Here is a 16,034-nt window from a genome sequence, read left to right on the forward strand (position 1 = left end):
GAATTCAAAAGATGGTGGTAAGCTGCATGTGCACTTCCTCCGGGCACGGTGCTCTGCGGTCTCCGCGTGAAGTTTACCAGTAACGATACACACACTCAGTACTCCTACTCACATCATTCTTCATCTAGGTCTACATCTACATGGATACTCCGCAAATCACACTTAAGTGACTGGCAGAGGGTTCAGCGAACCACTTTCACACTACGACGGACAATGGTAGCGTAGGCAGTTTCTTTAGTAGATCTGTTGAATCTTCTAAGACTCCTGCCAATAAATCGCAGTCTTTGGTTCGCCTTTCTCACAACATTTTCTGTGTATTCTTTCCAATTGAAGTTATTTGTAATTATCATTCGTAGGTATTTAGATGATTTTAGGGCCTTTATATTTGACTGATTTATCAATGGCTCTGAGCACTGTGGGACTTAACATCTGTGGTCATCAGTCCCCTAGAACTTAGAACTACTTAAACCTAACTAACCTAAGGACATCACACACATCCATGCCCGAGGCAGGATTCGAACCTGCGACCGTAGCGGTCACGCGGTTCCAGACTGAAGCGCCTAGAACTGCACGGCCACACCGGCCGGCGACTGATTTATCGTGTGGTCTTCAGTCCAGAGACTGGTTTGATGCAGCTCTCCATGCTACTCTATCCTGTGCAAGTTTCTTCATCTCCCAGTAGCTACTGCAACCTACATCCTTCTAAATCTGTGTAATGTATCCATCTCTTGGTCTCCCTCTACGATTTTTACCCTCCACGCTGCCCTCCAACACCAGATTGGTGATCCCTTGATGCCTCAGAATATGCCCTACCAACCGATCTCTTCTTCTAGTCAAGTTGTGCCACAAATTTCTCTTCAATTCTATTCAATACCTCCTCATTAGTTATGCGATCTACCCATCTAATCTTCAGCATGCTTCTGTATAACCGAAGTATAATTGATTTCTTTCAGCACTCATGTGGATGACCTCTCACACTTTTCATTATTTAGGGTCAATTGCCAATTTTCGCACAATACAGATATCTTTTCTAAATCGTTTTGCAATTTGCTTTGATCTTCTGATTTCTTTACTGGACGATAAAAATGACAGCATCATCTGCAAACAATCTAAGGCGACTGTGAAAATGGCGTTTATCTTTATGGATAATAAGCTTGCATACGATTAAATCTGAATTATCAAATCCCTGAATTATCAAATCTCGCAAGCCTGGAAATACTGTAGTCTGTGTGGTGGCGTTCGAGGTCAAGGATAACACTTTGCATTTCCGTCGGTGTACAACTTGAGTTGGACAGAGTAGTTATGTTTGTTTCGTGTTTAACACGTCTACGGAATGTGCCATTAACTGTGTGTTCTGTTTGCAGGCACGGCGGTGAAGAAGAGATGGAAGAGCCTGAAGGACTACTACCGGTGCGAGCTCGCTAAGGTGTCGCACACGGGTGGCGAGGGCTCGGCGACGGAGGCGACGTCCAACTGGCCCTTCTTCCACCTGATGAGCTTCACGAAGCGGACCATCGGCAGCAAGTACCGGCCGCGCAGTCTGGAGCAGCAGCTGTTCTGCGAGGACAGTAAGCAGGCGACGGTGGACAGCTCTCAGTACGACGCGGACGAGGAGACGCTGAAGAGCGAGGCGAAGCGGCGCCACATCAAGACGGAGTTCCCCGCGCTGCCGCACTTCCCCGACCTGTCGGAGAGCACCTCGTTCAGCGACACGATCGCGCACGCGCCCGTCTCGTTCATGCTGCCGCCGCACAAGCGCTCCTCGCGCCGCCGGCACCACCTCGAGAGCGACGCGTGCGCCGACGCCTCGGCCGAGACCAAGGCGCTCTCGCTCACCGAGCGCGAGATCCAGGACGTGGACAGCGACGAGCTGCTCTTCTTCAAGTCGCTCCTGCCCTACATGAGGAACATGAACTACTCGCGGAAGCTGCTCCTGCGCATGAAGATACTCGAGCTCGTGTACAACGAGTACGCCTCGTCGTGACTGTGCGAACTCTACTACCGGTGCGCACCGCCGCTCGCGGTCTGGCGTCCTACGTAGCTACGGGTCTCACCTCACTACTGTCTTAATGACTGAGAAATGTATTTTTGTTAGACGCTTTGTACAATGTGTTATGACGCTACAGTAACGGACTTCAGTGCTTTGCTTTACACATCAGCAGCGTGTAGCTATGATTTCTGTAAATGTTTACAGTTTTTTGTAATTATTTCTTTTTTATAGCGTGCCATTTATGGATAAAGTGACTACTTTCATAGAAAATACGTTTTTATTTTTATGTTACTTCAATATACCCATATGCCTTCAACGTCAACAATAAATTTAGGACTGGTAAGTAAGAGCGTAGCTTTTGAAATGTTCTAATGATCAACGTGGACGATAAACATTTCAGACAAGAATATTTGAACAGTTCTCGGGTATCCGACCGGGTAGCGTCGTAATTTCTTCACAATATTTCGGCAGACGTACACGCTGCCATCTTCAGGTGGTTCCTGACGAATGCTGTGATGTTCCTCTCGGCGCCCTATATATACTAGCCGTTACCCCCTCCACCGTTCCTCTCCTGGTGTCCTCGGTGCGGCCGGCGCGGCGGCTACTGGAGGTGGTGGGGGAAGCGGCGCCTGGATCTGAACTGGAGTCTGCAGTCTCCCTGCTGCCGCCGCCTGGGGCGGTCCTCGATCTCTGGGACCGCATCTTTCTCTCCAGGCTGAGTGCAGGGTTCCAAGCCTGACTAAGTTGAAGGCTGCTGTCTTTATTAATTAGAGCGTCCTGTAGTCTGATTTCGATGGCGTCTTTAGTAACGCAGTCCCAGAAGTAGGAGAATTGACAGAGTATTTTTGTTTTTTCATAGTCCATAGTATGGCCAGTCTTTATACAATGGTCAGCCACGGCTGATTTAGTGACCTGGCGTAATTCGGTATGGCGCTTGTGTTCGCGGCACCTCTCTTCTACAGTGCGGACTGTCTCCCCAGTGTATGATTTTCCGCACTGACAGGGAATTTGATAAGCGCCTGGTTTTTGAAGGCCTAGGTTATCTTTCACTGAACCCTCTACAGTCAAAGCTTTTGCAGGGGGTCGGAATACACATTTCACATTGTGTTTCCCCAGGATTCTACCGATTTTTCTTGAGGTGTTTCCGACAAACGGAATGCACGCAGATGACTTGTGTTCTACTGTTTCCTCTTCTTGTTCTCTTGGCGCAGTCTGTCTGAGTGTGTATCTTATTTGCTTCTGGTTGTACCCGTTTGTCCGAAATGTTGTCTCGAGGTGCTGCAGTTCTGGTGGAAGGCTCTCCTGATCGCAGCCTTCGAGCAGAACTGCTGCGCCGAGAGGAACAGCACAGCATTAATCAGGAACCACCTGAAGATGGCAGCGTATACGTCTGCCGAAATTTTATGGAGAAATTACGACGCTACCCGGTCGGCTACCCGAGAACTGCTCAAATTGGAAATACGCCGGGAAAACTTCAGATCGCCAGAAGAGTATAGAGGCTTTTAAAATGTGGTTCTACAGAAAAATGTTGAAGATTCGAATTTAGGAGAACAATTTGTATCACAACTTGACTTTTTAGTAGTCGGCTGATAGAGCACATCCTGAGTCATCACGATATCGTAAGTTTAGAAAAGAGAAGTGTGTGTGTGTGTGTGTGTGTCTGGGGGGTAGGGGTAAAAAGTAAAAATTGTACACGCAGTCTAAGGTTTCACTACAGGAAGCAGAGCGGAATAAATGTAGGCTGCTGTAGTTACGCAGAGATGAAGAGGCTTGCACAGAATAAAGTTGCGTGGAGAGGTCCAACGAACTAGTCTTCAAGACATAACACAAGCAAGTAAGGTTTGTTGCTACGATTTTCAGTCGTCTCAAAAAAAATTCGCAACTTTTGTCATTTCACCATCAAAACTCTATAACTTGTCGAGAACTGCCCTCATCACCAGCATCCAAACTCCACAGATAGAGACAGATTGGTGATTTTTCTAATATCCATTCCCCGCAACACGTCTGTGAGCCATGTTGTAGAAGTGTTGCAGCATTAGCCTAATATACATTTTTTTTAAAGTAAATTTTATCATAATACTCCGACAAGTGTTTAAAAGAAGTAAGTTTATTCACTTCGAAGTAATACAGTCATATTTTTAAGATATGACTTTTTAGCTTTGTGCAAAACATACTGTGATAAGTACATTTCCTCATTTTGCCAGGTACAGTTTTGTTCTGGATTAAAACGTGTCTTTCTTCGCTTTTCTTGTTTGTTTTTGGTATGGAACCGGAGGTGACAGTATTTATCCGGATGTAACACCGTTTTTTATTCTTCTCCAAACTTAGCAATAATGTCTGCCCAGGTACGAGTACCCGCTCTTCTAGCTAAAGGTCAAGTAGTGATATTCGGGTAAGGGATTAGTGTACCCTTCCTCTGAATTTTATGAATTGTCGAGTTCGTACCTGCCTGCTGCAGTAATCAGAATTTTGATAAGGACTTCTTTAGTAATTCCATAAAAGAGGGTATCCATGGTGCAGACTGAATTTCTTGTTTGCCACGTCAGACCTTTCTGGACCTTAGCCTCTCTCCATACGTCTCTGTTAAAGGAAGACAGCCTCAAAGTTAAGCATCACGTCAAGGCACGAAGGACATTTGGACTACGGCAGTGGTCGAATCCAAGCAATCATCCTGCTGTCAATATCCATGTAATACTTACCGAAACCCCAGAAAACCTAACTCAGGTTGAATATACGGGGTCTCCCAGATACGGGGTCAGTGCCTTAAATACTGTGTCACCTCCTCCAGTTACAACTTGTCTACCTTTCTTATGCATCCTGGAATTTACATTTTGTGGTTGTCAGCACGTATTATCCAGCCATTACACCCTTGTCCGCCGGTCTGTAATTATTCTCTTATGCCTCCTGGCATATACTGAAAGCGCAAAAGTCAAGGGGTAGCAACACGCACACATACAGGAGATAGTGAATTGGCGGAGATGTCATTTGTACTCAGGTGATTCACGTGAAAAGCATTCCGACGTGATTATGGCCTCACGACTGGAATCAACACACTTTGAACGCTTAATGGTAGTTGGAGCTAGATGCATGCGACATTCCATTTCGGAAATCGTTAAGAAACTCAATATTCCGAGATCCACAGTGTCAAGAGTGTGCCGAGAATTCCAAATTTCAAATATTACCTCTCACAACGGACAACAGTGGCCAAAGGCCTCCACTTAACAACCGAGAGCATCAGCGTCCGCTTAGAGTTTTCATTGCTAACAGACAAGCAACGCTACGCGAAATAACTGCAGAAATCAATGTGTAACGTACGACGAACGTATCCGTTAGAAGAGTGTGGCGAAATCTGGCGTTACTGGACTGTGGCAGCAGACGACCGACAGGAGTGCCTTTGCTCACAGCACATTGCCTGCAGGGCCTCTCCTGGGTTCGTGACCACATCGCTTGCACACTAGACAATTGGAAAATCGTGCCGTGGGTAGATGACTCCCGATTTTAGTTGGTAAGAGCTGATATTAGGGCTCGAGTGTGGTGCAGCCCATACGAAGCCATGGAGCCAAGTTGTCAACAAGGCACAGTGCAAGTTGGTGGCACCATAATAGTGTTGGTTGTGTTTACAAGGAATGGACAAGGTCCTATGGTCCAACTGAACCATCATACACTGGGAAATGTTTTTGTTCGGCTACTTGGAGACCACTTGCAGCTTTTCAACAATGGAATTTTTATGAATAATACTGCGCCACTGGACCACAGGTATTTGCGATTGGTTTAAAAAACGTACTGGACAATGGATGACAGCGAATGATTGGCCACCAACTTCGCTCGACATGAACCCCCATAGAACATTTATAGGACATAATCCAGAGGTCAGATCGTGCATAAAATCAAGCACTGGCAACAGTTTTACAATTATGGACTGCTGTAGAGACAGCATGGCTCAATATTTCTGCAGGGGACTTCTAACGACATGTTGAGTCCACGCCACGTCGAGTCGCTGAACTACACCGGGGAAAAGGAGGTCCGAAACGATAACAGGAGGTATCCCATGAATGTTGTCACCCCAGTGTGTGCCATTCAACGCGTTTTCTACGAGTTAATACATGTATCTATAGTAATGTTCGTTGGTAGGTGTTTGTAATTCAGTCTCATATCTTATTCTCAAACCATCTGTCTCTCTAGTAGGCCAATTAATATTTCGCAGGATTCGAACTCAAATAGCCCTTAAATTATTCATCTTATTTCGTTTCTGCCGTTATTTCAGCGTTGTCAGTCTTTTAGCTTTAACTCGCACACATTTCTCCCAGTTCGTTTTCTGTGAGTCTCTTTTATTTCCTCAGACCATATCACGCCAGTTTTCAACTTCGGCTTTTCTCGGAAATGCTGACGTGATCTAAGTTTCTTTATGGTAAAATCACGTTCCTGATATCCTCGTTTGTGTTTCGCACTTCCTGAAGCTCCCACGGAACCAAGTCCACTTTGTTGTTTTTTACACAGGAAATGGGTACAAATCTGCATGGTCAGTCTATTCCTGCCCATTCGTTTTAAGTTTCCGTAGAAAGCAATCTTCCTTTTTCGCGTGGTATCTGCACTTTATCCACATGAAAGTACAGTTCGTTGCTGTGGCGTCTTCTTAACTAACCACTCTTTGTTATGGAGCCTATGTCTCCTTCTAGTTCCAACAGTTCCTATTGAACGTGACACATTGTGCTGCGTCTGGTCGAATGACTTCACAATAATGACTGAGCCTGGCTCAAATACGAGGATTGTGTGTTGCAAACAGCACTAGTCAGCTGTTACGCCACATCCTACATCTGAAGACTGCTTTCTCATTCTTGTCTACTTTCCTGCTTCAACGTTTCAGCCCGCCTGATTTTTTTGTGATCAACATCTGGCTCTCTAGGCGCCTGCTTGGTGTTATAAAATTTGTTTTCTCGAATAATATCCGGAAGCCCGACTTGGCCGCTTGAGTTTTGTGTTCATTGATTTGTTTAGTGTATGTGCCTAGGCAGTCGAGGAAGATCGCAACATCATCCGTGAAAGCTAGGTCATAGCTCCTGCTATCGATTGTGTCCCCATTTTTACTCTTCTATTAGGCAGGTCTTTGTGCTATTCGTGTATGGCTTTCTCGAGATCACAGTTGAAATGTAAGGCGACAGCTCATCTGTATATTAACAATCGTCCTGATTTTGAAGGCGTCTGAAATGTTTCCTCAGAATTTCACTTTGGGTGGTCTGAGTCAAGGTCATCTGCACTGCTGCCCTTGTTTTCTAACAGAAACTCATTTCTTAATAATAATAATAATTATTATTATTATTATTTCTTTCCTTTCTCAGACGTTCTGTTATTATTATTATTATTATTAGTAGTAGTAGTAGTAGTAGTAATAGTAGTATTCTTATTATTATTTGCTGCTTGTGTCATGACACAAATGTGACGACTGGTCACACAAGGGAAGAATACGCTTTCAATGTTTTTGGTCTTGTAAATGAAGAGGCTTCCGAAATATTTATTTTCTGCTTGTTTCCTTTCTCCGTTATACTGCATACATTGTTATCACTAGGTGAAAGGGCACTTGTATAACTGAAACATCTGACCCGTTTGAAATATTTGTGAAACATCATTAAAGTGCATTGCGTTTGCTGGACTTAGATGTGGACATTATAATTTTTTTCTTTTCTTTGCAATGAGACTCAGTTCACAAGACCATGTCAAAACTTTTCATATATGCCTTCCTCTGGACTCAGTTTCAGTATCATCTGCAAACGCACATACTCAGCTATAATTCGTCATTACCGTGGCTCTTTCATTAAGTAATGTGTAAGCCTAGGGACCGATGACCTCAGCAGTTCGGTCCAGTAGAACTTACCATAAATTTATTTTCTCTATCATTGTACGTAACGGTATTTTTTTTATTACGGAATTTCGCCAATTATAGACCTAAGACAAAGGTACAACTTTATTCTTTTTATCTTTGCATAACGTCTTCATGCGTTGATCAACGGTCTGTCCTCACCATCCTATGTTGTGAATGTCGTTATTGGACAGGAAGTTATGCAGTATTGATCAGTAGCCTGAAATTTTCCGTGTTGTGTGTGGTGTCTTCTGCGACGTTACGTTTTCTCTGTATTTGAATACGCATGTCTGTACCAGTTTCTTTGGTGCTTCAGTGTATAATAATATGCTTCTAGCAGCTAAGAGCAGAATCAAAAAACGTTAGGAGAGTATTTTCCTTCCTCAGTAACAAACAAAAATACTTACAGAGACTAATATTTTAAGATGAGCTTGACTTTAATTGACGTTGGTGAATTCGGTCGTGAGCTTACGTCGGGGTGAATAGAAATGAGAGGGGGGATATTTTATTCTTTTTTTTTTTCGAATGCTGACAACTCAGAAAAGTGGGCAAATAGCACGGGTCAGCTGCTGTAGTATAAATGTCAAACGGAAGAAACCTGGATTCGTGAATGTGCGTTACGCAGGCGGTCGTCTTCAAATGTGCTTCATGTTTGCAGCAAGTAATATGAAATCCAATTAAGACCGTTGTGATACAACGCACTGAGTTAAAGATAAATAACATTAAAAATTTTTGTAAACATTTGTGATAGTGCCTCATATTGTAATTACTGTTATTAATTAACGTAACGTACTAATTTATGTATGTTTTCAATTAAGAAAGAAAAATGACTTTCGAAACATTTAGTAAACATTTGTGATCGTGCCTCATAATGCAATTACTGTTATTAATTAACTCAATGTACTAATTTTTGTATGTTATCAATTAATCGGTAGGGGAAGATGTAATTTGGTCAGGACGGGATAAGTGGCCATTGGATATCTTTTAATTTGAACAGCCTGCGACTTGCCGAGAAATGGCCAAACGAGTTTTAATATTCATCGTCATTGTTGTAGTCGAGATTGACCGAGGAAGCTTTTCCTTTTTATTTTAATAAAATCTTTTTTATTTTGTTTTTGAGTCGTCGGACGTAAGATAGGTCATTAATATTACTTTTGTGGTCTCATTTGTATGAAGAGTAATAATTTGAACAATATCAGTGTTTAAATAACGTCTTTCGGTCTACAAATGTTGTTCCTTATTATTTATTTCAATATGATAGTTTCTCCTGTGCATTGCTTATGCTGGCATGGCGACCGACCTGCAAAAGTGGCCACCCTACTCGTCGGGAAAAGTGGCCAAGGTGTTCACCCCAGTAACAGTTACTTCCATATGTCACGCAAAATATTACACATCAGACTGACTTCCACATCCTTTTATATATGTAAGCCATTCTATCCCTTTGTGACAATTTTGAATTAACAACGTTATAGTATTTAAAACTGTCTTTAGTCTGTTATATTTAGCCTAATACAAAAGTCCGATTCAAAACAGTGTGCTGCAGTCGTGTGGTATTCTTTCAGCTAGTAGGGCGTAAAGAAGATGCCTAGAAAACGTGCCCAGAAATTAGATGAAAGAAACATCGGATCCTGTTGCGATGGCACGGCCACGGTACCACCCGCTCAGGTGTGGAAAGTTGGTCACTACATAAGCCGTCAGAAAAATGGCTGTAGCTCCAATATATTACTTTTTCACTTAATATATTTGGTGTGATGTCTTATAAAATATAGATTCAAAACTTTTAAATGGTAAGCTTCTATGAATAACCATTGTTTGGTGAAAACTGAATTTCTCTTTGAGTGGCCACTACGCCTGCCCCCCCCCCCCCCCTTTCCCCTTCGATGCGGTCAAAGTGTCGTCCTTCCTACATGTCAGTATTAGCACTGCTCTACACTGTTACCAACCAGGTCTAGCATCTCCTGTAAACAATACAAGATCACAGTCGAAGGTTAATTGGAATAAGGACGTACACCAGAAGTCCACTGTTCGAATTCCCATAGAAGCAAAACACAGTTTATGCTCGTCTAATAATCCTCGTCAAGCCCATTTCGTTCAGTGAGCGCCACATCAATTAGCTAGGGGTTCAAGCTCTGTCACGTGACCTCTTCGTAAATTGTCCGTGTACGCTCACTTAACAGTAACAGCCGCCTTGAAAACAGACATCCTTCCCATCCGCACGCATGGGAACGCACTTAGGAACACATTCTAAACTTTCCACGCCGAGAGAAAAGCTTTAATGATCCGTGACTACAGTTCCGAACCAGAGACCACCATACCGGCCCCACCCCAGAGGACTCGAAAATCCACCAGCACCCGACCAGGGCTGCCGACCAGCTCCTGACTTCACGAGTTGCTACCAGCTGTACGAAGTTATTTTCACATGCTGGCCTCTGGGCCGTTCAGTCTCCAGAGCAGCAAGTAGGCACTGATATTGGCTGTTACCTGCTAACGTTCGTAGCTCTACTGTAAAGTGCTGCTGCATGTCGGCACTTTGAGGAGTTCGTTTTCCAAAGCGTATTCTCCTTTGAACCAGGCCAGGACACCACCCCTTCGCCAAATTAACAAAAATCCGGACACTTCCCTCCAGGCGCGAGAACGGCTCCCGCCCTCCGTAAGCCAGGAAACCAATGTTGTCGCTCGCAACAGCGACCAACACTCGCCAACGGTCACAGCCACTTCAAGTATTCTTGAATTTAGCAATGTACATAATTATGATAAAATGTCGCAGACGCGTTAGGTACTGTTAGAATCTTCGAAGGCTTAATGTGGATCGATTTCGGTGAAATGTCTGTGTTCACTTTAGTTGTGAGACTGCTTCACGTTTTCCACATTAACTCACACTTTTTTATTAGTGTAAGAAGACATTGTCAGCGAAGCACCGAGCGTTTGCTATGTCTTTTTATCCCCGTATTAGTCACCATACAACGTAAAGAAAAGTGAAGAAAAAGAAATGCTTCTTGATATGCTGGAAACCTTCATGTCGCGTGGGCCGAAATGTGGTATGCCGTCTTTCTGCTGCTACATTTGTGTATGGGATATGGACAACTTTGTTGGGTTATAATTTCGAACACTTTCAGCGAGTAGCGGCGTTTGATAAATAGCAGAACCTTCCGTTGTCTGGATCTTTCGTTTGTAAGGTGTTGTCAAATGAAAACGAGACAGATGGAAAAAATATGTAAATTGTTTATTATTCTAAAAATAATCTCCGTAACTCTAAATAAATTTACCTCATTGAGAGACAAGGTAGTCAATACCTTCATGTTAAAATGTTTGTGGTTGCCCACAGAACCGTGCTTGTGCCCATGCGTGGACCTCTTTTTCCAAAGCAAATCTACGGCCACGAATATCTTTCTTCAGTGTAGCAACAATACGGAAATCGCATGGGGAGAGATCGCGACTGTAAGGAGGATGAGGGCAGGCCACATGCTGCCAAGGTTGTTTCGACTACGCTGCAAAATTTTGGCTGGAAAGCCCTTGCCATCCTCCATACAGTCCCGATCTCTCCTCATGCGATTTCCGCATTTCTTTGTGCACTGAAGAAAGATACTTGCGGCCGTGGATTTGCTACGGACAAAGAGGTCCACGCCTGGGCAGAATCATTCTTCTGTACGCAACCACAAATCTTTTTCCATGAAGGCATTGACCGTCTTGTCCTCCAGTGGTAAAAATGTGTTAAGTTATATAGCTATTACTTTTTAAATAATAAATTTTACTTACTTTTCGTATCTATTTCATTTTCATTTAACTGCCCGTTATACAAATCCAGAATAACGCTCACACAAGCTCTCACTGAAAAGCGAAATGTATGCCCAAATGGATGCAGAGAAGCCAACCACGGGACGTAGGTGGTACCTACCGTAAGTGATGTCCGTTCTCGGGAGGCATACAGTCTCGCTGGTCTCGCTTGTCGGTACAGGATGCACATAAGGTGCCCTTCTGTGGAGCAGACCGTCCAGTAAGATTTGCGGCTACAGCTCCCACTGCAACACAAGCAGCCTCAAGCAATAGTCAGTTGTGATGGTGTTATAGCTTCAGTATTCAGCAGTAATCTAATTTTTAAAGGATATATCTGGTTTTTCTGATCGTTTTCAAAACCTTGTTAAACAACAAAAAGGGGCGGGAAGAGGCTGAGCTTGGACTTTAACGATTATCGGCATATACCTGGTTCTATTGTGGAATCTGATGTTTACCTGGCAAAGCAGGTGAAACTATACGCTAATGTGTGTCGTGGCCTTCACCTGTAGTGTATTCCCTGCCCATTTGAGCCAAAAGTTTCACTGCAAACCCCACGATCTAGTATATTATACAGCCCCCCAGTTTCAACTCTCTTAGGGACACTTTCAACGGGATGACTGGATGTCTACAGACGAATCTCAGGCGCATTTTTCCCAAAGAGCCGAAACCAGAGTAGGTAATGTTGGAAGCTGGGATCTAGAGCGAACCTGACGTTCTCTCATCCCAGATGTGTTCCAAGGGGATTCAGGTCCGCACTTTGGGCAGGCCAGTCCAGTTCATTAATGTTATTGCTGCCAACCATAACCTCACAGATGCTACTTCATGAGTGGTTGAACTGTCATGCTGATACGTACAATCATCGTCTCCGAGCTGTTCCTGTACTATAAGCCACTGTAAAATGTGTTCTTATACTTCCAAATTTAGCATTTCGTTAAGCAGAATGACACCAAACCCCAACCACGGAAAAAATTCCAATTCCGTAGCACCATAAGCTGCGTACTTCATTGCTCGCACTAAACATGACGGCAGATACCTCTCCAGGCATTCGCCAAATCTAAAATCCTTCCATCGAATTGCCATAGGGTATAGCGTGATTCATTACTACAAATCACTCATTCCCCCTGTCCAGTTGCGTCGCTCTTTAGACCTCCTCAAGCGTGGCTTATGAGGAGCTGCGTGACCATTGTACCCCACTCTTTTTAAGTCCCTATGCACAGTCATTATGCTATCTGGACTGCTGTTAACACTTTGCAGTTCACAAGTGATCGCTTCCGCTGATTTCATGCAACGTTTTGCAACCATTCTCTGCAATGACCCTGTCCTCCAGTACATGAGGTCTGCCTGGTGGTCAGGTGTGGTTGTTCCTTCGCATTTCCACTTCACAGTCATGTCACCAACAGTGGACTTGGACGTCTTTATAAGGATTGAAATGTCTCTGACGTATTTATTGCTCAGGTGACATTCAGTGACTAGGTTACATTCGAAATCACTGAGCTCTCCTGACCAACACATCCTGCTTCTCTGCTTCCAACACAATGCTCCCAGTCCCTCTTTACACGGGGGTTCCTCCTGTTGTGACATCTAGTGCTCAGTTTCGCGTTACTTTTGATCAGATAGTGTAATTTTGCACTTAGATGCAGTTGATGATCGTAAGCATGCAAATAGTATTTGCTCTGAGACGGGGCTAATATCACGACATACAACATAGCACTGAATAGGGGATCATGGAGGAACTGTATAAGGGGGGCTATGCTCCAGACTGAACGCTGAAAGGCATAATCAGTCTTAAATGATAATGATGATGACAAAAAAAACTCCTTCTATTGTAGATCAGTCTTTGAAACTTTTCTGACGGTCCAAGAGTTCCTCTCCTGAGCTAACCTCTTCATCACAATGTGGCGATTAAATCTAACGTCCTCGATTATGCGCTGCGTACATTCCAGTCTCTGTCTTCCCCTACAGGTTTTGCCCTCTACGGCTCCCACTAGTACCATTCCTTGACATCCTAATACGTGTCCTATCATCTCTTCCCTTTTTCTAGTTTTCCACGTATCCCTTCCTCGCCTGTTCTCCGAATGACGTCTCCATTTCTTAGCAGTTCAGATAAGAAGAATATTGTATCTAATACCTAACTGCTGAGAACGCCTGATTCCACATGTTTCCATTGCGACACTGCGGGGTCATATATTACCCATTTTTCCAGGGATGTCACGTACGAGGTGAACCATTACTCCTTACCTGGAGGGGAAGTTAGTAAAAAGTCGAAGTCAAGTGTGCAGAACGCTTTGATGAACTCGACGAAGCACAAGACAGGCACATCTGAGGTCCTATCTAATATATGCTTTTCCCTCGCCGTGGAGAGCGCAGAAGAGGAAATTCTTTGTGCGGAAGCCGACTCTTGGGAGGGGAGGAGAGGGGGGGGGGGTCCTGCTGTGTCGCCCTGCCGCCGCCTTGGCTGGTCCCGTCGTATTGATCGCAGTCCAGTCCCGCGTGACGTCACTGTGGTCCGGCTTGCATCGACCCGGCGCGCCGCTCACGCCACCGAACCCGCGACCCGGCCGGCGGCGGCTGGTCAGCCGCCGGTCGATGCAGGGCCCTCCGCCACCCATTAAGTTAGACGGCCTCTTGCCACACGCGCCCGCCGCACTTCCACGGCCTCGTTGTGTAATCGTCGCCGAAAGGGAGACTCGGGACTGCGGTTCAGGTCCCCGCAAACAGTTACTTTACAATAATTGTACACTATCAGCAGGAATGACATGCCGGCGAAGGCTAGGGGAGGATAGTTGCCCCTCCCCCACATGCAAACCGCCCCTCCCCCCTCAAACACAAAAAACATCATTACCAACCTATCTAGCGTCCTGACCCACCACACAAACGTCAATACCACCATCTTTTTCAAGAACGCCAGTACAAGCAGTGGAAACTGGCTAATGGCCAGTGCAACCAGAGCCATTTGTTGCGAAATCTAAACTACATTGGTATGCAAAAAAAGGACAAACGTAACTTCTGCATGATGTGACAGAGCTCGGTGAAACTTGGACCATACATAGAAAGATCTGCTACAGTACAGTGCGAAACGTAACTGAAAGACATTCGCAATGAGAAAACCAGCAATGGGCACTTTTATTCAAAGGCAGTAAGTAATTACACGGAAGTCACCACGAATTATGATAGCCCCTGTACGTTACAAAAGGCGGAACATAGTATTTAACAGGGTGTGTGATAACCGCGGACGGCAATGCATGCTCTGAAATCTGCGCGCATGCTGAGCATAAGGTTAGTAATTAATTCTTGTGGTATGGCGTTCCATTCCCCCAACTGCCGGATAGACGCTGGTGCAGTTCGACGTGTTGCAATGCGTCTCCCTAACACATCTCAATTGTACTCAAAGGGATTTAAGGCGGGGAGGTGGAGGGGGGGCGGGAAGGGCCAGGCAAGGCCAGGCCAATCGCCCCGAATATCCTCTCGTCCTAAGAGCTGCTCCACTTGCGCTGTTCGATGCGGTCACGCATTGTCAAAATGAAGTCAGACCGAATGCGCCCCTGAATAGGCTCAATCTAGAAGTATAGTGTCCCAATAACGTTGATTGGTGAGAGTACCGTGTTAAAATTTGGTCAATACAGTCATGCAACAGCATAACACCTGGGCCACTAAAACGATCATATTCGACAATGTTTCTGGATGCTTTACTTGTTCCCACCTCTCGCCATATGAGAGTACGCCCAGAATCACTACTCAGACTAAATTTGTAACTAGAAGAGCATGTGACCCCCCTTCTCGTTGGTCCAGTGTCTATGATCTGAACACCTTCGCAAACGGAGCCGCCGATATGTGGGTTTGAACTGAACACAACATAATGGTCGTTGGTCAAAAGGACCACAGTCATGTCACCGCCGTGCCAATGACGAGCCTGATACTATGTACCTTAAAGTCCTGTTAAATGTGGTTAAAACTGCACCCACTGTTTGACGTGGGTCCCATCTTGCTTGTTGCGTAATGTAGCGGTCACCTGCTGCTGTTGTTGACCGTGGTCGACAACTTCCTCTCCTTTCAGGCAGCTGTGTCTGTGCTTCGGAACGGTCCCTATGCACGTGGAACACTGCTGTGAGGAATATCAAACTGCTGGGGTACGGCCGTCGCACTTCATCCCTCTTCCAGTTTCTAAATGACTCTACCCCATGTGAAGTCGTTCAAACACCACCACAGTGAAGCGTAACTGCTTGCTGGTTGACACACAATGCCTTTTTTTTCCCGTATTCCGGGCCCAGGCGCATTTGCCGCTACAGTCAAACTGATCACGAAACGTGACTCGTGACTCCAGCTTTCTCTGCACGACTGGGAAACCTCTGGCAAAATGCTCCCGCGCTTTCATCTGCTTCCGAAGTTCCGTTCGCACTACTAGACTGCGTAGAACAA

General features: G+C 44.9%; 2 protein-coding genes across 2 annotated transcripts in view; both read left to right on the forward strand.

Moving 5' to 3' along the window:
• Positions 1–2,254, forward strand: part of LOC126154741 (uncharacterized) — a 30,511-nt gene extending 28,257 nt beyond the window's left edge. Inside the window, exon 2 of the mRNA XM_049916182.1 lies at positions 1,365–2,254. Within this exon, the coding sequence (XP_049772139.1) occupies positions 1,365–1,984 (620 nt within the window). The 3' untranslated portion in view covers positions 1,985–2,254. The remainder of the gene's footprint in view (positions 1–1,364) is intronic.
• Positions 1–16,034, forward strand: part of LOC126154757 (forkhead box protein J1.2-like) — a 269,235-nt gene that overhangs the window by 126,793 nt on the left and 126,408 nt on the right. The window lies entirely within an intron of this gene.

This window comes from Schistocerca cancellata, chromosome 2 (genome assembly GCF_023864275.1).
Source record: "Schistocerca cancellata isolate TAMUIC-IGC-003103 chromosome 2, iqSchCanc2.1, whole genome shotgun sequence".
NCBI lineage: Eukaryota > Metazoa > Arthropoda > Insecta > Orthoptera > Acrididae > Schistocerca > Schistocerca cancellata.